General features: G+C 40.6%; 1 protein-coding gene across 2 annotated transcripts; it reads right to left on the minus strand.

Annotated features, from left to right (window-relative positions):
• Nucleotides 1-3,175: 3,175 nt before the first annotated feature.
• On the minus strand, nucleotides 3,176-23,659 carry LOC141756393 (monocarboxylate transporter 2-like). Of its 2 annotated transcripts, none has more exons than XM_074616107.1 (5): nucleotides 23,291-23,659; nucleotides 20,453-20,670; nucleotides 14,194-14,337; nucleotides 10,056-10,865; nucleotides 3,176-4,224 (listed from the first exon to the last, which is right to left on the minus strand). In XM_074616107.1, the coding sequence occupies exons 2-5, from the start codon at nucleotides 20,664-20,666 to the stop codon at nucleotides 3,950-3,952; spliced, it is 1,443 nt and encodes a 480-aa protein (XP_074472208.1). In that variant the 5' UTR covers nucleotides 20,667-20,670; nucleotides 23,291-23,659; the 3' UTR covers nucleotides 3,176-3,949. The 2 variants fall into 2 exon arrangements, with proteins under 2 accessions (XP_074472208.1, XP_074472286.1); XM_074616185.1 differs by lacking the exon at nucleotides 23,291-23,659 and adding an exon at nucleotides 22,375-22,546.
• Between the last annotated feature and the right edge of the window lie 516 nt (nucleotides 23,660-24,175).

The raw sequence follows: 24,175 nt of genomic DNA on the forward strand, positions 1-24,175 counted from the left end.
TTGCCTCATCACCCGACCACCTACGAGAACCTCTGGAGACCCAGAAGTCTTTTCTTTTTTCACCATTGTGCATGGAGGACAACGGTTGTGAAGTTCAGAGAGAACACACGTTGTCGAGAGGGCGGACTGTAGAGGGGGGTCAGCAGGCCAGAGGGGAACAGGAGGTGAGAGGAAATATAATAATGATAAACAGATTTCCGGTCACAGCGCCCATCGCCTCGTCTCTGGGGTACCTTTCCAACCTTGTCATGTCCAAAGACCTTGCCTAATACTCAGCAAAGGGGACGGGAGATATCACCGATGTGTGTGTGTGTGTGTGTGTGTGTTTGCGCGTGCATTTCTAATTTATTGGCCCACTGATTTGCTGATGTGTGGGACTGCATGCAGCTCAGAGCACTAGCCTGGAACATCCGGGCCTTGCTTCATTAGGTGCTCACGCCCTTAAGCTGCTGACATTTCCAAACTTGTTCCCCAGTCTTCTAATTGTCGTGAAAAATTGGACACGGCCACCAACATTGAGGAGCTGCGTAATAGATCTTGATTTGACGGCATTTCTCTCGAGTCTGAGTGTCATTTACCGCGGAATGCTAAAACTCTACAATAAGTGATGAAGGAAATGAGACCGGACTATTTATTTTCCTCATTTGCAGAACAAAATCATCACCCGCAAGAAATAAGTCCGACTTTACTGGTGCAAGCCATATTCTGAGTTATGACAAAAATCTGAATATATATAAATAAAACACCGAAAGAAATTTATGGGAGTTTTTATCAAGGTTAACAACATAGTGTTATCCATAGTCTCAATGGTACATTGTATACCACATGTGCTTATCAGATGTCAGAAGTTGAAATGGAACTCTAAAAACCAAACTAAAGCTTAAATTCTCTGGTAAACAGAATCCAAAAAGCTGCCATCACCTTCAAATAAAAATTAAAAATGGCCTACTTCCTGTTGGGTTAGTGCATGGCCCCAAGAGCCACACCCAAGTACAAGATAATGATAACACATTTTAGCATGTTTAATGCTTAAAGGGACTATTTGTAAGATTCAGAAATGCTGCTTAACAGCGACACCTGTGGCCTTGAAATCAACGAAAGTCAGCGTCGAGCTTGCTCGCTCTACACAGACATGAACGAGCATCGCTCAAAACAGTGAGGCGACAGACGTCAGCTAAAACCACAATATCACTCTATATTTCAGCCGCTTGGCAGTAATGTTAGCTGACCAGACGAAGGTCTCTCCATGAATCAATGCTGATCCTAGTGTTGGCTTTTCCTGCTCAGCGCAGGCTTCAGCAGCGGGGCTCCTCAATGAGTTACGTTATCGCCTCCCGACCGCAGCCGGCAGCCGAAGACACTGGCACCCGGTCGGTAACGAGACGATAACGTAACTCGTTGAGGAGCCCCGTCACTTCACAAGACACGGAAAACCTCTGTTGGTCTGGAGGAGCTGCAGCTTTTTTATTTCTGCACAAACGTCCACTCTACATTCACTAGATATTCTCAGAGCTAAACTAACTCTTCTGCAGTGTGGAGTGAGCGCGCGTTCACGTCTAGAGGTGGAGCGAGACAGCGAGGACGCGCGCGCTGTCTGAGTGAAGGAGAGCAGGCAGCGGAGATGAGGCACCGGCCACACGCGAGCGCGCATATGCGAATGCGCATGTGTGCCGACCCGCTACATATATACGCTTAAAAAGTTACAAACAGTCCCTTTAAGACATGTTTTGTTTGCTTTCGAGCAACCTTAGCCCCTCCAAAACAACTTCCTGTTTCATGGCGAATAATGCGTCATACCATTTTAATTTGACATTTTCAATTTTAAAGTTCTGAAGTTTAAATATAAACCTATAATATCTAGATTTAGGGATTCTTTGTAATTCTCTTTTTGTCACTTCAGTCCAACAAACACCTTCACTCTCGTGCGCAAACACACACGGCATCAAATCAATTAACAGTGCATGCAAATCCATTCTCACCCAAACTAACAAATGTCACTGCTAAATGTCAACACAAAATGATCCCGTTGCTGTGGAACGCACGTCACAGTTTATAATGTGTTTCGGCATGAATGTTCAAATTAAATAAATACAGACAACAATTTAAAAAAGACTTGTTTGCTTTAGAGAATGATCACAAGTTAATATCACATTTTAAGTTTTGTTACAGGTTGTGCATTTTAGTAAAGATACACTTTCAATACTTCCAAGTCTGTGCTGGCAGCTACAGTATTTCATGTCTGAAACCATTTGCAAGTTTGATGATGCAAACACAGCAAGTGAAAACTATCCCCCGACAGTCTCCTGAGGTTATGTGCATTACCACAGTAACAATTTAAACGAGGCAGATTAGATTACAGAGCAATGAACAGCTAGGAGTCACCAAACAGAAAGTGTTGATTCATGATCATTTGAGAGAAAGAAGTTAACAGTCACTGCAAACATTCACTCTCGCATTTCGGCTTTCACTGTGAATTGCAAATTTTGTACAAACACTTATGGTCCCCGCAGGATGAAGTCTACTGACTTCAGTGATACTCTGACTTTTTAAAAAAGGTCAAAGTGTTCATCATCTTATCCTGTTAAATATCTTAACTTCTACTGAAAGGATTGGTTCAACATTTTGGTAGAAACAGCCATGGTGCTCAGACGATGAATCCCACTGACTCTTCCTCGATAGCACCACCATGCACATGACATCTGTGGTTTTAAGTGAAATATCTCAGCAACTATTGGATGGATTGCCATGAAATGTAGTACAGGCATCAGGAGGAACTGTAACAGCTTTTGTGAGTCCCTGACATTTCATGTAACGCGATCATCAGGAAGAAATGTTACTTGTTTTAGAAAATACTTGCAAAACTATTGACCCATCATTGAGTCATTTTAGCTAGTTCTTATCGCGCTGATGAATGTTCAAGTGTTCATTTTTCTGATAAATTTGGTTTTATTTAGTTATTTGATGCTATAAAAAGGGGGCGAGACGTCATGATTGACAGCTGCTCTGAGGGAAGTAGTCACAGGAAGATTCAGGAATTGTAACTTTTCATAACCATAATAATAGAAAACGTGTCAGTTTGATCCTAAAAATAGTTATAGATATATTATTTTTAGTTGTTGTGTCTTTCTAGCCAAACAGCTACAGTGGTGCTAACGTAGCAACTAGGTGGCTCGGCTCTTGATTGGCTCGGGTGGGTGTGTGGGCGGGACCTCGATACCGCGGCTCCAGCCCCCCGATCACTACTGCACAGACTCTGGCTCCAAATGACGTAAAAATCTCGAGTTGGCAGCTCCCGTATCCTGGATATTTTGGCTTCACTTTTGTACAGTGGGAGGAAGTGAAGACGCATCGTCCATCTTTATTTACAGTCTATGTGGTGAACATGGTAAACATTATATCTGCTTAGCATCAGCATGTTATCATTTAGCTCAGAGCTCTGCTGTGCCCAAGTACAGCCTTACAGAGCCGCTAGCGTGACTATAGGCTCTTTGTCTTGGTAAATTACTTAAACTGTTAATCAAATATGAATGTTGACTGACAGACTGATTAAGTGTGAATGTGCAAATATTCTATAAAAAAAAAAGAAAAGGTTTTTACATTTGGTTTTGGTGGAAAAACTTGTTTTCTTTGCTAAAAGCAAAATGCGACAAAGTCAAATGGAAACAGACTTTGTGAATAAGTCACGCAGCACATGAAGCATGTGACATATTTGTCACTCAAACTCCCTCTGCAGCGTCTAAAAGTAGTAGTAGATGAGATCAGAGTGATAAGGAGACAGGGACTCTCTACTTCCTTCTAATTTTCTACATTGTTTTTTCACCGTTTGAGGTTTGATTGGCGCTTTTTTAATTGCGTCTTCTTGTTGCGCCTTCTTCATCTGCAGTGACTTAATAGCATTTGACTGGAGAGTTACAGTTAATTCCCATTTGGTTGTTTATGCATTCTCCGGTCATAGATCTTTCTGGGCTCCGTTCTTCTCTTTAGCCTCGGGCTCAGTTCGTTCCGTCGCCGCCTCGGGGGTCTGTACCTTCTCTACCTCTGAGGCGTTCACCTGGTCCTGGTTCTCTATGTTTTTTAGCCCACTGTCGTTTTCTGGCTTCTCCTTCTCCAGCATGTGGTAGTTGTAGATGTTCATGACGAAGAGAAAGAGCCCGCCAGTCAAGATCACTGAGCCACACATGAAGAAAAGGTACTTGTACTCGCCAAAGATGTCCACCAGTAGCCCTGCGTGGAGAACAGAAGGGTGCAAAGAAATTATGATATTTCAAAGTGTCACTTGTACCCATTTTATGCCACACTATGTCTAAACAAAAACACACTTGGAAATGTTGTACACCGTGACAGGCAAAACCCAATATGTCACTGAATAGTATCTTCATTCAACCACTTTACAAGTTTGAAGGTGAACTCAGATTTGGCTTCTGTGTGTGTGTGTGTGTGTGTGCGAGGGAGTGAGAGTGAGCACGGGCCAATTCGAGAAGAGCCATGTCGGAAATGACAGAGGGCCATTACACCCTTCCTGGCTGTGCCTGCATCTCTGGGAAGGCAATTTGGACGGCAGCTACCAAAACGAATCAGAAGAGAGGCCCATTCTCAGAGCCATAAATATCGCGCCCGAGTCTGCAGAAAAGTGACAAATGTAGTTTAGATCAGATTTAAGCCTCCAGGTTTTCAGAGTCTTAACCCCCCCCCCTCCCTCCCCTCTGCCTCCAGACGTGGATCGATGGCCGAGTGTTGCTCTCTCTCTGTCTCAGCATGTATGATGGTCTGTCTGTCTGTCCATCTCACTATATTACAATCCCTCCTTTATACCATTTAGAGTCTTGTTGAAGCTTTGAAAGAGCGACTGAATATCGGAAACGTTTTGAGAATATATATTTTTAATAAATTTGGAACGTACATATGTAAATTGATTGTAATGTAAGATGTTGTATTATGTGATTTTATGTATGATGTGCTATTCTGTATTTTTTTTAATGTATTTTCTTTTTCTTAAAAGCCTAACCAGGGACAAGGTCTGCAAATTAGCTATGGCTAGAAGTCCTATATACGTTGCATCGGTTGCACTTTAATTAAGTGTAACAATGCCTATGTATTGTCCCTGTCGAATAAACTAATAAATAAATAAATAAATGAATGTGTTTTTGTTCTTTCGTCCTGAAAGTTACATTAATTATCAAACAAACTAGATATATATATTTTTTTTTTCAGCATCTTGAGGATATTATTTAACCATTTGTTTATTATCACATTAACACCAAACTCAGGAGTGTTTCCGACAACCTGGTTCAGGTTGTTTTTGGTTCAGTTCAGTAGGTGTGACGTACTTTTGTAGGCCAACCTGGAGGTTATCATCGCCCTCGTTCCCTTGACAAAAAGCCAAAGGGATTTTTCCATTGGGTTTTGGATTATTGTGGAAAATCAGCTCTGTGGCAAACACACGTTCATGAAACTTACTTTCATTCAGTAAGATAATCTCCACAAATGAACACCACTTCTATGATTTTTGAAGTGTGAATGCAATCGCCAGAAGTAAAAAAACTTAAACGTTAGGCTATGAACAAACATCACGACACCACGGTCGCATGAACACGAGTATACACTACGAGGCTGTAAATGCGGACGAGTCGGCGTGATGACGTTTAGTAGTCTCATTTAGAGCGGCGCCACCGTAGCCCTGTAAACCGCAACATATATCAGACATCACATTTTGAGACAAAAATTAAGTTTTAATTTTCATAAATAACTATTTATTATATTATAAATAAACAATTGGTCCCTGATATTGTTGGCTTAAAAGTGTTTAGTCAGTTTCACTACAACGAGACTTACAGGGGGGAAAAAATTTATTTCTTTCTTTCTTTTTAAAAAAAATCTATTTATTTATTCTTTTGGAGGACGACCAGCGCCCCCCAGAAGGTGGCGCCCTTGGTGACCGCCTATATGGCCTGTGCCTTAAGCTGGCTCTGTATTTACTGACGTATTTTATGTTGTAGAACAAAACGTTGAAATCTCTTCAGCTTGTGTTAACCACAGACCTTATTTCAGGCATCTAACTAAAAAACCCACTGACTTCCAGGCGAGAGAACCAGAAGTGCTAAAATACTAGCTCATTTCTGGGTTTTACGGACTCATTCTTGCAGCACTATCATTTAACGGATTGGAAGACACCTTTATAGTTAGAGTATCTTATCAAAATCTATTAAATTAAAGGGTCTTTTCCTTTGTAGGTCGCCTTAAGTGAGCAAATTGCCATCTTTACAACAAACAATGATGATAATGTTTGTGTGTGTGCTGTACTATACTAGGAGGGGGTCACTTTGTATTTGGATCTCAGTGCAGTCTGTATCATCTGATTGATAGCACTCATCTGGTGCTCATACGACAATGACCATCACCCTCATTAAGACAGCCCTTGATTGGCGGAGCGGTAATTAAGTCCATCTGCCGTCGTCACCTCTCTCTTTTTTTAATGTATTCACAGCTTAATTATGGCCCAGGTACAGGACTTCAATGAGAGTTTGAACCGAGCGTCATTAAACACCCAAAGCAAAAGGCTAATTACACCCGCTTACCTCACTTCCTCCTAATTGGATTGACCCGGAGGTTTGGGGGGTGCGGTAACAAGCGGACTAGTTAGGGGAGACATAACGATTGTGCCCTCTGGAGGAGGATGTTAGACGTGCAGGGAGGCACTTATTTACCCTATTAAATGAGCGCCTCGGAACAGGGTCGCACCAGACAAACTGGGGGGGCCCATAAATTTTCACCTCATTAAAACTCAGGTTGGAGACGGAGGAAAAGTTTGTGAGTGAGCTGATGTGTACAGTTGATAAAGTCATGAGCAGCTATAGTACTGCAGCGTATTTATCTAACAGGCCTCTGCAAAGCTCCGAACTTTAAGACTGCAATGACACGGTGGACGTAGTACTTCTACTTTTGGTGCACTTTGTTACACAACATGTGTCCAGCACAGTGAATATGTTTATTTAGGATTATATCACAACAAAAGAAGCTCCCTCAGCAGAAAGCATTAACACATCTACATGCTAGAATAACTGGTTTTCTACCTGCCACTCTTCCAGCGGTAACTAAATTCAAAGTGCTTTTGTTCTGAAATTGTCACAAATTGTCACTAAAAAACAATTTTCTCCGATGGCTCCTTTTTCAAAAGGTAGTTACTGTCATTAGCTTCCATGCTTCTGTTTTTACTGAGTCAAGAGAAGAGTGTTATATAGCGGGGGGGGGGGTTTCAAAAGTGCAATAATCTTGAAAATGGCAGGGAAGCGGAGAGGGTAAACAATATCCTTCTGATTTACACGGTTATTTAGACCATGAAGGTCCAACACTTCAATCTGAAGCCCTTTCAGAGACAGAAGAATGCTGGAGATACTCAGTAAGTCATCACATGAAAAGGGGATTTTTCTTTCATTTGATGGGCTGGTGAGCAAAAAGAGCTCAGCTTGTAAGTTGATGCTGAGCAATACAAATAGTTGAAGTGAGTCTGGCCGATTATATAAATCCCCACTAACAACATGTATTAAAGGGAGTCACATAAAGGACCAATATGTAATATATTTACTGTAATAAATCATAAAATGACCATGATATGAGATTAAGGAAACATGCTAAATTGAAATACTGGCTTCTACTGGCTGCGCAATTTATAATAAAGTATTAATCGCGATCTCGATTTTGGTTTCCCCCAATTAAATAAACATGATTATACAATATTTACATTTAAAATGCACGCTCCGCTCAGAAAACTCATGAATAAATTAATAAAAATGAGTATCAGGTGATGGTAAATTATATAATTACTTCCTTTTCGTTTTTTTTTGCTTACTTTACCTTTTTTATTTTACTTATCTTATTTATTAATTTTACCAAATGTATCTTACTTAATTGTTATTCTATTAGGCACTGGTGCTAGAAATGGTACTTATTTATTTTATACACTTGTATTTTATACACATGAACTTGTAATTTTGTTGTAATTTTCTCTGGTACAAGAATTTCCTTATCTCTTATAACGCTATCATGACACATCAAATGTAATCATGTAAAATGTAGTTTTTGGGAAGAAACTTGAATAAATCCAGTTGTTTGAAGGAGATGTTTTCACAGCAATATAAAATAGATAATAAAGAGGGAGTTATGACCTGTATAACTTCCTAACACTAGCTCTAAGCAGCTTATAATATGTAAGGGATAATGTACAGCGAGCCGGTCATTGTTGTGAAAGTATCCCCGACAGCGGCGATGCTGCACGACTGAAGACAAAAGACTTAAGCAGAAAAAGTCTGTGACAACCAATGATCTCATCAAGGTAAGGTGACCTCTGGTGCACATGCCTTTTAATAATCTATGGTTCACGGTCAAAAAAACATCATATAATTCTCATTATATGGTAATTTTTATTTATTTTTTTAAAAGCACAGGGCTTAGTCTGTCCTTCAAAGATAGTTTGGCTCAGACGGGAATCCTGATTAGATCATGCAGCCAGAACATAGCTTTATTCATTAGATGCAATCACTGCACAGGACACACAGAGACACAGGGGACGTTAGTGAGACTGTGTGTCTGTTGTTTTCAATATCTTATATCAGATATCAATCAGTAAATGTAAAGGACGCCCACAAACTTGAGCTTCTTAGCTTTGAGTTCCAAATGTGCCATAATTTGTATGGAGGCCAAATCCTATAGTAGACTTTATACAAGCCAACAATATAATTTACTGTTGTAAATAAGCATGATTACTTTTTTGTGCACTCTTACTCACCGGTGATAATCCTGCCCCGTCTTACAGTAATGACGCCCCAGCAGGAAACTGAGCTCTACCGCAACACAACGCTCAGCCTGAAAGAACAAATCTCTCCTTGCTGTAATTCAGTGGGCTGCATTATTTACAAAGGAGCTCGCTCCAAACTGGCTATTTATTTCTGCTGTAACAATAGAGTTTTTTTGGGGGTTTTTTCAAGTGTGTGTTTGTATATATGTGTACATTATTCTCTTCCTCGTGGCCCTTCAGTGGCAATGAAGGATCAGCGTTAAGCAATCTAAAGTGAGCTGAAAGTAAATACTTGCGCCCGCTGATTCAACAATCCAGACAAACACGGAAAAGTGTTTTTCTGAGAGGTCTTGTTTTTTCAGTGAGTCAGGCTCATTCTGTCATTAGGCTTGCCGCGGTAGTCGGTGATACACAGTGTTCGGACATACATCCATTACATTATCTCTGCACCAGCGACAGCCGTGGCTGGCATGTTTTTGGGTTGTCCGTCTGTCTGTAAGTACGTACGTCCGGTACATTCTCGCGAACGCAGTATCTCAGGAGCACCTTGAGGGAATTTCTTCAAATTTGGCACAAACATCAACTTAGACTTTGAGAATGAACTGATTCGATTTTGTTGGTCAAAGGTCGAGGTCACTACGACCTCACGAAACACACAAATGTTTAATAGACTAAAATGATGACATTTTGGACGGACATGAATGAAAAGTACAATTTGACTGGATGGCCCAGGCATACAAACGTGAGGCGGTATTTCTAGTTTTTTTTTTTTTAAATGAAACCCATTTAGTTCATTTTTGCGCGTATTGGCGGCATGTTATCAATGCATAGTCCGACGACGGACGGTACAAAACTGAAAATGTCTGAGCTCAGAGTAGCAGGAGTTAGATTTCACACACACGGGATGAGGATCTGGTGTCAAAGCGAAAAACAAAAGTGCCTATTTGGCAACATTTCAAACCCAATGCTGTAAGGGAACCATAACGTTAATGAGGCAATCGCCATGCGGAGGACGGAGCGGTCACAGCCGGTATGCGTGGCGCCGGTTGGAAACCGGCGGCACCGCAACGAAAGCTCGACCAGACGTTAAACATTAAAGACCTAAGTAAGAACTCTACAGATATTGACCATCATCTTTTCTTGTAAAATGTCCAGATTAATTGGTAACACCGGTGTTGTTTATTAACCGGTGGGAAAATGTCCTCACCGTGACTTCCCTGTCACGTCAGTAATTGGTCAGTTTATGGTGAGTGTGCACAGTTACCTGCAGCAGGTGGTCCCAGCAGCATGGGGACGCACTCGATGATGGTGACCAGTCCAACAGCACTGGGGAAGCGTTCATTTCCCATCAGGTCCATCAGACTTTCGAATATCAGGGCGAAAACCATGCCGAAACCCACGCCGAAAAACACCGTGTAGGTCACCAGGAAGTAGTAGCCCTTGATCACCGGGCCCAGTAAGTGGCACATGCCGGTGAAGACCATGGCAAAGCTGAAGAAGTACTGGATTCTGGGCCTGATCCACTTGCTGCTGGCTATCAGGCCAGTGCCGGGCCGAACAATCATGTCCACACAGCCCATAATAGAGAGCAGATAGGCCGCGCGATACTCCTCTACGCCTAGGCTAATGGCATACGCTGGCAGGAACACGATGGGCCCATAGGCGCCGAAGATGAACAGCACGCTCCCAATGAGGTAAATGACGAAGCCTCTGTCCCTGAAGAAGGTCAAATCCAAGAACTTCCTAGCATTGTTCATACAGCTTTCTTTTAGCTTGGTGTTGCTCTTAATTGGCTGCTCATCAACTTTCTTCTGTGGTGAAGAAGTGGCTGGCTTACTTTTCACAGGCCTCATCAGGGCCCCAGCAACACAACAATTGAGCATCAGACCCCCGAGGATGAGGAAGCTTCCTCTCCAGCCGAACTGCAGCAGTAAAAATTGGTTGAGGGGGGCCAGGAGACAGAGAAACACTGGACTCCCGGCCATGGCTAGTCCGTTAGCTAAAGGACGCTTGACCAGGAAATACTTGCTGATGATGGTTAGAGATGCATTGAGGTTTAAGGAGAGTCCACTACCTGTGTGTAGACAGAAAAACACAGTCACAGTTAGTAAGAAAAACCTTCCTGAACTTAAACTCCAAAGGGTACTCGCTAAATTAAATCAAGACTGATTCTGCTCGGTGCTCATTAAGGTTTCATCTCATTTCACTTTTGCCGGCTAAAATCTCATTACGGAGCGCTGGAATTATCTCAGGAATTATTTCTCCATTTAAGTAGAAATAAATTAGAGAGCCTGGGTAATGCATCCACTCGCTTGCTTGCCTTTTTTTTTACCCAAAAATTCAATTTAATAGCACCTTATTTTCCATGAAGATGAAGAGCTACAGGTAGATGATTAGGGTGTATTCTCCCTTTCCAATGTCAATTTAATCATCTACTCTGGTTCCATGATGAAGCCAAAGGAATTGTTTGTTAGTGTGAAAATCTCAAAGTGGATCCAAACAGAGGATTTAAAAAAAGAAATATAAAAAAAATGCATTTCAGTATTTCTTCAATAAAAATTAGGGCTGTCAAAGTTAAAATGATAATAACGTGTCAACGCAAATTTGTTTTAACGCCACTAATTTCTTTAACGCATTGATGCAACTAGATTTTTAATTAACCTCTTAAAAATCAGACGAGCTGCCATCGTTCAGAGGTTGTAGTGGGCTCAGTTTAGAGTGAAGATACTGGCATCATATGAAACTAGAAAAACCTAAGGAGTCCATTGGTACCAACCATGTCATACTAGCTTGTCAGAAAGGAGGCTAAATAACGCTCCAGACTTACGCTACATTTTGGTGAGGAAAAACTGGCATGGCCATTTTCAAAGGGGTCCCTTGACCTTTGACCTCAAGATATGTGAACGAAAATGGGTTCTATTGGTACCCACGAGTCTCCCCTTTACAGGCATTCCCAAACAAAGGCGACGTGAGGCGACACAACTGGTGGCCTTCCACCAGCTTCCCACCAGCAAATACTGGGTTGAAACTGACCAATACTTCACTGCCTCTCAGATAAACCATATGGAGGAGCTTTACAAAAGGGATGCCCTATCCCTGCACACTGCCACTTAAAGCTGAAGTTGGCGAGATTGGAGCAAATATGATTAAAAAAAAGTTATTTTTATAAAACGGTCGCTATATCGTGACAGTAGTACATGAAACAGGTAACCTTGAAAATAATCATGTGCCTCTGTGTCCTCCGGTGCTCCTAACGACATCTGCAAGATTTCACAGACTGGAGGAAAACAAGCAGTAAGAGTTGATCTGAGATCTGCTGTCCAGCTGCTGTCTGTTATGGCCCGGCTCTGAGGCCATAACAAATGAGGAAGCAAACATGCAGGACAAACTACAAACAATGATTTGTCATTTCACATGACCAGAGCACAGCCAATAGGAACGCTCTCTCAATGAAATGACCTGTGATTGGTCACAGTCTCCCGTCACGGGCTAGATTTTCTAAAGCCTGAAAACAGAGCCATGAGGAGGAGCAGAAGTCTAGTTATCTCTCAGAACACTTGAATTACAATATGCTGAAAGGTTATTATGGAATTTTTGCCCAATGATGCCAAAAATACTCTGCCTACTGCAACTTTAAGTTCTACTTTAAGTTTCTACAACCTTGTATATGACCATAAAGCTGAACCTGGATTGCTCATTCTAACTTCAAAATGACAGACCCTCCTACAAAGATGCAGAGGAACGACAAAGAAAGACAATCAGTTTCATTTAAAATGTGGGCTAGGAGCTGTATATATGAGGATAAGTACTTACTAAAAGTCACTCACTGAGTCTGGGATGTTTTTCATCTTTTTGTGTGTGTATTTGCGTATGCATGTGTGTAGGCATATGTCTGCCTGTCTGTCTGCTGGGTGCGTCAGGGCACAAGGGAGCAGAGCAGGGCACACACATGCCCCCGGGCACCACACATGGCCCAGACACTTGCTGGGCCGATTAATCCTTCACAACAGTCCTTGGCAGGGTAATGAGCCTCGCAGGGTGGCAGCGAGCCCCCCATGTGACGACCGTGATCGGAGCCTACGGGAGAGTACAGAGGGCCACAGAAGACCATGCTCTCTGGGATCAGTGACGGTTCTGTCTTAATTACCGTCCTGGAATCTGGTCCCCTTGGTGCTCTAACTGCACCCCAGGAGCTGGGGCAGATGTCCTGGGCACCCCTGACAATCAGCACGGCAGCCCAGGCAAGGGGAGCAGATCTGGCAACCCAAAAAATTCTGAAAGGATATGAGAAGACGTTCCCTACCCAAGAGGGTCTTAACCAGGACTGATGGGAATGGTAAGCTAAGAGGAAAACATGTCTGGGATCCATATCATGGAATTAGTTGGCTGATTCACTTGATTGCAAACACATGGGTACCTTTTTGATCACAGTTTTGGGCTGCGATCAACTAACTGTCTCTGGCAGAGGTGCGAGTAAGTCACACATGTGCTGGTCTGCCGCATCCTGGTAGGTTGCAAAGTTTGCGTGCATTGCACTAGAAATCTCCCAATCATGATTTAAAAACAAAACGTAACTTGTCAATATCTAGAAAAAATGCAAATATTAAATAAATAATAAGTCAAGTCCTTACGAGTCATCTGTCACAAGTCAAGTCTCAAGTCATGAATACAAAGTCAAATTCAAGTCGAATCTTTTATTAGTCAAACAAGTCTCAAGTCCTCAAATTTGCTACTCGAGTCTGACTCAAGTTAAGTCATGTGACTGGAGTCTAGGTTTGTTGCGGTAGTTGGTGTAACCGGTGTTATGCGATGGTCGGGCGTACACCGATTACGTTACGTACCCACCACCGCAACCGTCATTTTGCTTTTATTTACAGAAATAAAACCCATTTAGTTCATTTTAGCGTATCAGCGCAGTGTTATCAATAGATAGTCGGACGACGGACGCTAAAAACTGACAGTGAATGCATCTGCTACTTACAGAGTCTCAGCTCAGAGCAGCAGGAGTCATATTTCACACACCGGATGAGAGAGAGTTGACAGACCGAAAGATGGCGGAGGACAAACGCGCCTACTTGGCAGTATTTCAGATTTAAACCTAACGCTATAAGGAACCATAACGTTAATGAGGTAATCGCCGCGAGGAGGACGGAGCGGTCACAGCCGGTGTGAACAACGCAGCTACCCCTGCGGCCCCGCAGCAAAAGCTGAACCGGCGAGGCCGGACACACAGCCACCCGACGGTAAATATCAAAGTAAGAACGCTACACATATTAATCGTCATCTTTTCTTGTAAAATGTCCGGTATAAATCGATAACACCGGTGTTGCCACGAGTTTATTAAACGGTGGGAAAATTGCATCACCAGATGCAGTAAAATATAAAATATACAAGTACTGTACCTCCAATGACGCCAATGCAAAGGTAGAGGAAAACGATGGAGTTCCCAAAAGAAGCGGTTACCATAGAGACCCCACACATCAGTCCGCCCAGTATGACTATTGGTCGGCTTCCAAAGCGATTGACCAACACGCTGCTCACTGGTCCTGCAGAGACGAGGAGGAGGAAGACAAAGAAAAAGACAGAGAGAGTGGTTCAAAATCATCATATGTTACATCATCGGCTTTGTTGAATACTCTAATCTCATTGGTCAATCACGGCGTTCTACGGCCTGTTACTTCTTTATAGCAGACCGTTGCTATGTATAAAAGATCGTTGCTATGGCCGCAGTTCTGATGTCGGACTCTGGCGGACCGTTTTTGTGTCAAATTATTGATTTCTTCAGTAAGTAGCTGTGTAATAAGCGGGATAATGTACAGCTAGCGGGTCATTGTTGTGAAAGAATCCCCGACCAGTCATTATCCCTTACATATAAACAGTTAGTAAGTATTTAACTGCTGGTGATCAAAGGTTCACACAGCAGCACCCATTCTCACTCTAGGTCTGAATCAAGGGCAAAAGGACATCACAGCGAATGATGGAACGCCTCTGAACTTTTGCGTCCGCCGCGCCGCGACCTGGCGACTCATTATACTCTCCACATATAATGTAAAAGACTACACTCCCGTGATCAATCAGCAATTAAACAGCCTTTAATATGCCGTCACTCTCATTCATAACCTTGCCTGAAAGAGTGACATTGCACCACCAGTCCTTCTACAAAACTACTCTCTTCTCCTTGCGAATAAAAGACCAATCGTTTGAATTTTTTTTTTTACTCAATTCATATAGAAAAATTGGGAGAGCATCAATCACACTAATATATGAGCTGCCATGATTATTGAAACATTAACATGCAGCAGCTTTTCAGGGGAGTGGTGGGAAGTGCTCCTGTGTGGATGGTGATAATTGAAAACAGCCCAGTGAGCTATAAGAGGATTACATGTTTGGCAAACACCTTCTGTCTTCAAGAGCATGTTTACCACGGCTGATGATTAATTTCTCAGCGCACGAGGAGGAAACAGAGTTATACGAAGAGGGAAAGTAAGTTGTCTTAAACAGAATCTGTGTGAATAAAACAAATTAAAATATTTGTATATCTATGATTGTTACATACAGCTTTTAAGGATTTAGCATGAAGCCAGCAGGCAGGAGTTTGTCAAACAAAAGCAGGAACAGCAAGGCCAAGCTAACAAAAAAACATTTCAGATTAAACACAGTTTCTTTTTCCTCAGGCCTCTGTATTATCTTGAAGTGGAGTCAGAGCAAATAAACTCGGCTACAGCGGAGTTACGTCAGAAGTTGCCGCTATATCATGTTCTTCCTCCAGTTGGAGAGAGTTAAGTTCACCCTCAAAGGGTCAACAGACTCATTCTACAAGAGGTGGCAACCGTTTTTGATTTATTTTCAGAACTTTTCTGTAACCCCAACAGATTAGGACCTAAAATGTCTAATATCGGATCTGAACACATGACATATGACTTTGGGAATCTATCATAAAAGCCCTTATTTATTTAAAACAAATAGTATTATTATTATTTAATTCAATTTATTTTTATTTTCTAAATTATTATTATATATATATATATATATATATATATATATATATATATATATTTGTTTTTTATTTAAAAGGTATTTATTTATGAATTTTATTTCATTTATCTATTTATTTTTAAATCCCCATCTTTCATTGTTATTGTTATTATTTTCATCCTTAAATTCCCTTGGTGTTGTGTACCTTTTTTTTCCAATATCGATTGTGGTGCCCTTTTTACATTATACACGCAACTTTTTATTTGTATTATACTATACTTGCAAATAACGATCATTTTTATTACGAATTAATCTGCTCATTATTTCCTCAATAAATCATTTGGTCTATAAAATGTCTAAAAAATGTCTTTGTTTTGTGTGACTAACAGTCCAAAACCCAAAGCTATTCTGTCTATTATAACATAGTAGTACAAAGAAACTAAAGAGCAATCTAAGAGTAAATCCTCATAATTTAGAGACTGGAACAAGAAAATGTTTGGCACTTTTGCACAACTTAAACGATTATCAAACTAGTTGCCGATATATTCTCTAAACAAATCAATTAATTGACTAATTATTTCAGCGTTACAGTGTAATACAGAGAGGTTTGAGAGGAGCATAAAGCACCACCTAAACTTTTTCTGCAGCTTGCTGAGAGATCTCAGAGTAAAGAACTCACTGACTGAGCTCCATGATGTCCGTGCACTGACACACTCACACATCAAAACTGAGATCTGAAATTTCACTTAAAAAATGTCCTTTCATTATGAATTTCCCACTTATTTCCCAGTCACACTTGATTATAGAAACAGAATTCGGACAGACCCTCTGGAGATACACCAATTAGTTTGCTGACGAGGGTAAAAGGCATTCACCTCCTTTTTTATTTATTTATCATTTTGATCTATTTTAGTTTATTTATTTTTTTCATCTTTTAAATATTTCTAATATTATTATTTATTTTATTTCATTATTACTTTTTTCTATTTTTCTGTTGGTAAGACTCTTCAGTGAACTGTAAATTTGTATTATATGACAGATTGTTTATTACCAATGTATAATTATAATTCTTATACTTTGTATGACCTCTTATGTTTTGCAAGTTTCAATTGTTAAAAGCACAATAAAAACAGTGTTCAAAAAAATGTGTTTGCCTGTGCTTTTCATTAACTGTACACTAAAATAAAACACATATTAATGCTTATATGCATATACGTGTTAGTACAATGTAATCACAACTGAGTCTTCTTTCATTTTTTTAATCTTTCTCTACGCTTAGCTGTAGAGAACTGTCCTCAACAACTGCACCTGCTGTACCACTTTAACTACATCACATGAAATAAAAATATCCTTCCCGCTGTTTATACAGTTAACCAGGTGCCTGCGGGGGTCAAAGATAGATCATCTCTCTCGCTGTAGCTGTGTCACAATAGGGCATCTCCCACACTACCACCATTTCTACTTCCATTATAACTTTATCATTCGGACTCCTTGAGTCAGAGGTTCTCTGAAAAGGCTGTCATGTCGGTCCCGTGGGGGAACCGGTGTCACACCCAAGTGTGCTGAACCGTCCTCTGATATATTCCCCCTGTCTCTCTCCTCCACTGGGTGACATTGTGAAGCCTCGCCAAGGACAATATGATGAAGCCCTGTGCCTGAACCACAGTGGAGGGGAATATTTCACCAGTTAGGCCTCTCTGAGTCGAGGGCGGGCGAGTCACACGCCCCGTTGTCCTGTAACCTTGAAAGCAGCTACTGAAATGAATTCACGTAAAGCCTCCACAAGACTTTTATGTTGTCATATTTTCTGTCATCTAATGAGTTTTCCAAAGTTCTCCACTGTTGAAAAAGTAATTTTAGATTTCTTAGATTGTTTTGCCTGTTGTGAAAGCAGTTATGAGACATTTTTTGTTGTTCGGGCCCCACCCCAACACATCACACAAACCCTTTATTCTGATGAAATTGCGGTTAAAATGTATTTAAAGTAGGGCTGCTTGATTATGGCAAAAATCATAATCACGATTATTTTTGCACAATATTGAGATCACGATCATTTAGCATGATTACTCATTGACTCTGGAAACATGATGCGTTTAGAAAGAACATTTTGTAGGCTACATTTTTATAATTAAATGCATCAATTTGGTGCACTTTGAGAACACAATTAAGAGACTAGATCTACGCCTATCTATTTCCGCTCTTGTAAACAATTTAATCATAAACACACTGTATAGATATTAGGGCTGTCAATCTATTAAAATATTTAATTGTGATTAATCGCATGATTGTCCATAGTTAATCATGATTAATCGCAAATGAATCACACATTTTTTATCGGTTCAAATGTACCTTAAAAGGAGATTTGTCAAGTATTTAATACTCTTATCAACATGGGAGTGGGCAAATATGCTGCTTTATGCAAACGTATGTATATATTTATTATTAGAAATCACTAACAACACAAAACAATGACAAATATTGTCCAGAAACCCTCACAGGTACTGCATTTAACATTAAAAAATATGCTCAAATCATAACATGGCAAACTGCAGCCCAACAGGCAACAACAGCTGTCAGTGTGTCAGTGTGCTGACTTGACTATGACTTGCCCCAAACTGCATGTGATCATCATAAAGTGGGCATGTCAGTAAAGGGGAGACTCGTGGGTACCCATAGAACCCATTTTCATTCACACATCTGGAGGTCAGAGGTCAAGGGACCCCTTTGTAGAACCAATTGCCCTCTGCGGACAAAAATAAATGTCTACTACACAAAATATTGTTTATTTTCCCCGACCTATCTCAGATGTTAACTTTTGTCTTTTAAAAACAGTTAAGAGTTTAACCTCTTAATAAGAAACTTGCCACTTGAAACATCCTGAGAAGGGAACATCACTGGTTTTACCACTCACAGCTCAATAGACATGTTCAACCTTTGACAAAGGCTTGTGAGTACTAGCAGGCATTGCTTAGCTAAGAAGCTCAAAAGCCAAAAATGTTGAGAACCACTTTGCAAAAGGAAGTGGTGCCTGGATGCTGACAGCTGTTGTCTAGCCCGAGAGTAGTCGCACACATTGAGCAGCCAACAGGGATGTTACTGTAAGAAAGGGAAAGCTTCTTCTGGCATCAAACCATCTTCTCATCTCGGCAAAACCTCTTTCTTTAGAATCTCTACATCAAATTGCTTCCATACAGGGGAGGAAAACTACTCACAGATCACTCAAAGGAAACTGTGTCAGTGTGGAGAGTTAAATTGAAGTCAAGTGAGCGACACGTGCTAACATCATTCTTCTTATTAGGCAGCTTAACACTAATTTCGGTGGGTGCAGTAACTCATGTGAAGTCAATTTATCAATTATATATCTGGTCCAAATCACTATAGAGCACAACAGAGAAGACGGACGCCAAATAACTGAAGGTTTTTTCTGTCATTTGCTATAAAACGGGAATTTATTTGTCTAATTTTGGCCATGATGCCAACTGATAAGTAATAATAAAGAACATCACTCTCACGCAGTCGTGCACGTCTGCAGTCAGCTGAACCTAGCTATTAGGTACATATCTTGGTCATATTATTTTTCTCTCAATATTTTGATTTCAACCAACTTGCACATAGTGTATGTAGTCTACATACATATTATTTAAGAAGAAAATTAATTGCATATACTCAACTAAGGGAACAATTCTCCTGATATTTGTGCTATATCAACCTTTATTACACGGCTGTGTTCAGACCGTTGCTATTGGCGCAGCTCTGATGTCAGACTCTGGCGGGGATTCTTTCACAACAATGATCCCCTAGCTGTACATTATCCCGCTTATTACACAGCTACTTAAGAAATCAATATTTTAACACAAAAACGGTCCGCCAGGGTCCGACATCAGAGCTGCGCCCATAGCAACGGTCTGCTATACATAGCAACGGTCTGTTAAAAGGAAATTACAGACCGCAGAACGCCGTGATTGACAAATCAGAATTGAGTGTTCTTAACAGCTGTGTAATAATGTAATGTAATGCAATGTGGTCCTGACTGCATTGAACAACAAGCTAGCCATTGCTGTGTGATAACTCATCCTAACAAATGGTGACTATGTTTGAGGTCTAACAAACGAGTAGTGGATACATCTAAGGTGCGTTCCAAATCGCATACTTTTTCTTTTTACTTTTAGTACGTACTGCAGCTGCCCTTACAAAGTATGTACTGTTTTGCAGTATGTATACAATTGGAACATACTACTTCATCATAACTCTGCCTTGACCTTTGACCCTCTTGCTCATACATCTTGTGGTCAGAGGACTGTGAGTCAGAATAGTCAGAAAAGCCTGCTGGCTTGCTTACTGCAAAATGCGACCAGATGCTGTAGAACATCCTGGTATTTTTGGTTTATATAATAATAGTATAATATGGTAGTATGAGTATTGGAACGCCCAGCTAGAAGTTTAGCAACAGTCTACTTCTTCCCTGCCTTTACTGGATCATTGCTGCATATCTTGGCATATTACCGCCACCTGTTGATCAGTGGAAAGGTGTAAAACCATTGGCAGGAATGTGTACTCCATCACTTCTAATAGTATAAAGCAACTGATGTGTGAACTATTTGATGCTAATTTGGTCACAACTACTGATAGTGATCATGTTTCCATATAAGTGGACCAATCCAACAGATACTGATTGAATCAACTCACCGCCTGCATACATGGCAGCTAGCATTATAGAGGAAATCCACGCTATTTCACTGGAGCTGACACCCAAATTATCCTGGATCTCTTTGTAGAAAATGGAGAGGACTTTGGGCGTGGCGTATGCAAATCCGATGGAAATGTGAGCCCCGACTACCACCATCCAGCCCCATCCACCATCCAGGGGTTTGTGGACCAACTCAGCTGGAGCAGACGACATGTTCCTGTTCAAAGAGTGGAAAACATACATGACATTGTTTTATTACTAAAGCAACAAAATGTGTGTTGAAAATGAGATGATTATGAGATGATATCATTTTCAAATGAATTGGCAGGTTTTTTAATACATGGATTTTTATTATATGACAAGTAAACCAACGTTTTTTACTGTTTTCAAAAGTTTGTTTACATATGTTATGTTTGTAAACACAACAGTAGGCTATAACTGACCCAGCAATAATTTCATAGATGAGATGAAAAACAAAGAATGCTGATGTTTCATCATTAAATCAAGCTCTTCAATGGTTGCGTCCCAAGTTCTATACTAACATGCTATTTAGTATGTTAAAACAGTATGTGAGATATTTTAGTATGTCCGAAACCTTAGTATGAAACCAGTAGTACGTGAACTGCATACTATTACTGGCAAAATATTACAGTATGCAACGCTGAACACTAGAGGCATAAATATCCCACAATGCAATGTGGTAGTGACGACAACGTTCATAACAGACGTTGACGGACAGCTCTGTAATGTCAATAACGCTTCAATCTAAATTTCATATTCCTAGGTGTAATATGTATTTTAAATTAATTCAGACTATTGACTCTCGCAAATCATTGACGTTGGTACGGGTTAGGGAGGAAGAGGAGTCAGACATTCATTTATTTGGTATTGAAAGGAAGTTGCATTATTTTGGATTAAAGTTGAAAAGTGGATCTCAGTCTACAAATCAAATTTCTATAGTTGTCCTTTATCTATTATGTTTGGTGATTTAAGGGATGATGAAGAAGGAAAAGACCTGAACAACATCATCATTATGATGGGGAAAGCATTTATATTTAAAGCTATAAAAAATCTGCAATTAATCAATGAACGTTTCAAAATGTTTTTGAAACATCAGTGGGTTCTTGAGAAAGAAATAAAGAACTTTCTTGTTTGTATATGTTGATGCTGCAGTCTGTATGTCCCTTTACAAGTATGTAAAATAAAAACTGTTTAAAAAAAAAACACTTCAATCTAAATTTCACATTCCTAGGTGTAATATGTATTTTAAATTAATTCGGACTATTGACTCTTGGCGGCGGCGAGCATGAAGCCTCCGGCAATGCTAGAGCTGCTAATGTAGAACAAATACCCACTGTTTGTTGGACACTCACACGCACACTAAAGTTACGCCGGGCAGACACACAGCTGACAACCTGCTAAACTAAACTAAATGTGTGGTGGAGACTTTTACTGGGAAAGTGGCTGCATGTCTGCGACACTACACACAGCAACGTGGCTGCTAAGTTAACGCTCCCGGACGGATGAACTGGGGACTCCCGTCAACGAATATCTCTTGTGCTCCTGCAGTTGGTACGAGGCACAAATCTTGTCAGTTAATAATCGGTTAACGAGGGTCGGTTATCGGTTAAGACAATTTTTCAAAATGAGCATCCCTAATATTAACTTATTATGTACCGAAAAAGTAACTTCCATGGTCTTTGCTATTTCTGACAACGTCAACAAACATGTCACAACTCGTGAACTCTGAGCTTTCAGAAACTTTCCACTTTCAAGAGGGGGGCGTTCATATGGACTCTTCTCGTAAACACGACCCCATTTAAAAGGCAAAAATTAATGCAGTAGCTGACAGGAAGTAATCTTGGACCAAAGTAGTTGCACTAGCAACCGAATGGCCATGGTCATAAATGACTTACTGCACCTTTAAATGCTGAAGTTTAGCGACCGAGCGGACGCTACTGCGCATGTCCCAGTTGCCCAAGATCCGCCAAGATACAGGTACTTTTCCAGACGGAAGTCGAGCCATTTAGGCTTCATGCGCCAACGAGCAACTCTCATAGGAATGACCGGGGCCCCGCCTCGATGGTTCTACATCCATGGTTGGAATTCAATAAAACAGAGCATTTCGGACAGAGGGTAAATAAAGGTATACATACTCAGGCAGACCGTATGAGAAAAATAAAGTTGGTTTTTTTTACATTACAGCATGTAAACATGTTCTAGTAGAAACACAAAATACAAGTATGAACCTGAAAGTGAGCACGATATGGAACCTTTAATGCAGTAGCTGACAGGAAGTAATCTTGGAACAAAGTTGTTGCCCTAGCAACAGAATGGCCATAAATTACTTACTGCAGCTTTAAATGCTGGAGTTTAGTATTGAGCCTCTAACTGAGACTACAGAGCTAACATGTGCACAGTGAACCTAATGAATGAGAAAAAGTGTAACGTGTCTTTATAAAAGCAGTTTAAACAACTAATGTTTCGGTTGTATTATGTGTCTAGTAAGCCGGTAAGAAGATAACATCTCTAGTTCCGTCTTTTATTTCACTCCATTCATAAAGTAAACGGCGCTTAACGTCACCACGTTGTTACTGAAACTTTACTCTCCATTTACCCTCTAAACTACAGCAACAAGTTTACAACAGTTACACTAGTTGAGTAAACTACAAACACACAAACACGTGTTCAGTGAAACAAAGACTCGTCTCCGACAGGAAGAGTTCACACGTGGACAATAGTCTGTCGTAATCAGTGACACAACGTCACCACTAGTGTTCAAAACCAGCATTAAAGAGAGATAAACTCATATAGTAGAGAGTGTGAGTAAAGTTTACCTTTCATTGAGCGTCTCCTCTTCAGTCTGTCTCTACAGTTAGTGACCAGTTTCAGCCTGCTGCTGCTGTATTTGACGCCTGGTCACGTGTCACACACACAAACAGATACTGATGATGGCCTCAAGGTTTCAGTAGTTTCAGGCTCATTACATTAGTACAAGAGCTCTTCCTCTTCATGTTGTCTGAAGAAGGAAGCAGAGCAGAACATTTAAAGTTACAAGCTAAAAATTGATGCAAAAATGAAATGAAATGCAAACCAAAATAAATTAATTCATATATATGAAGTGATCAAGTGGACTTGTCTCTCTTTCTCATATTGTGGTAGGTAGGTCGCTTGTTTTGGGGAGAGAGAGTTGCTTCTTTTGGGCTTGTTTGTATAGACCTGGTTGCTTGTTTCTCGTAAGATCTGGCAACACTGCTTGCAGCTACAGTCTGCAGGATGTTATAAATGAGTCAGACTGTGGAGAGAGGTGTGGCCACTTGATCACTTCATATATATGTATGAATTTATTTTGGATTGCATGCATTGCATTGCATTTTTGCATCCATTTTTAGCTGGTCATTTTTAATTTTTTCTTGTCAACTACACTTAAAGTAGTAGAACATTTTATTTCATTTTTAGTTTGTAACTTTCCATTTTTCTTGTCAACTACACTTAAAGGGACTGTTTGTAAGAATCAGAAATGCTTGTTAACAGCGACACCTGTGGCCGTTAAGTCAACGAAAGTCAGCGTCGGGCTCGCGCTTGTGCTCGCTCTACATAGACCTGAACGAGCCTCGCTCAAAGCAGTGAAGACACGTCAGGTAAAACCACAATATCACTCTATATTTCACCTGCTTGGCAGTAATGTTAGCTGACCAGACGAAGGTCTCTCCATGAATCAA

Source organism: Sebastes fasciatus, chromosome 1 (genome assembly GCF_043250625.1).
Source record: "Sebastes fasciatus isolate fSebFas1 chromosome 1, fSebFas1.pri, whole genome shotgun sequence".
Classification (NCBI taxonomy): Eukaryota; Metazoa; Chordata; class Actinopteri; order Perciformes; family Sebastidae; genus Sebastes; species Sebastes fasciatus.

Excerpts from the sequence above, each read along its gene's own strand:
- LOC141756393 (XM_074616107.1), bottom strand. The coding sequence starts at position 20,666 with ATGTCGTCTGCTCCAGCTGAGTTGGTCCACAAACCCCTGGATGGTGGA. Across the intron at positions 14,338-20,452 it reads AGCTGCCATGTATGCAGGCG|GACCAGTGAGCAGCGTGTTG; the intron begins GTGAGTTGATTC and ends TCGTCTCTGCAG. Across the intron at positions 10,866-14,193 it reads TTGCATTGGCGTCATTGGAG|GTAGTGGACTCTCCTTAAAC; the intron begins GTACAGTACTTG and ends GTCTACACACAG.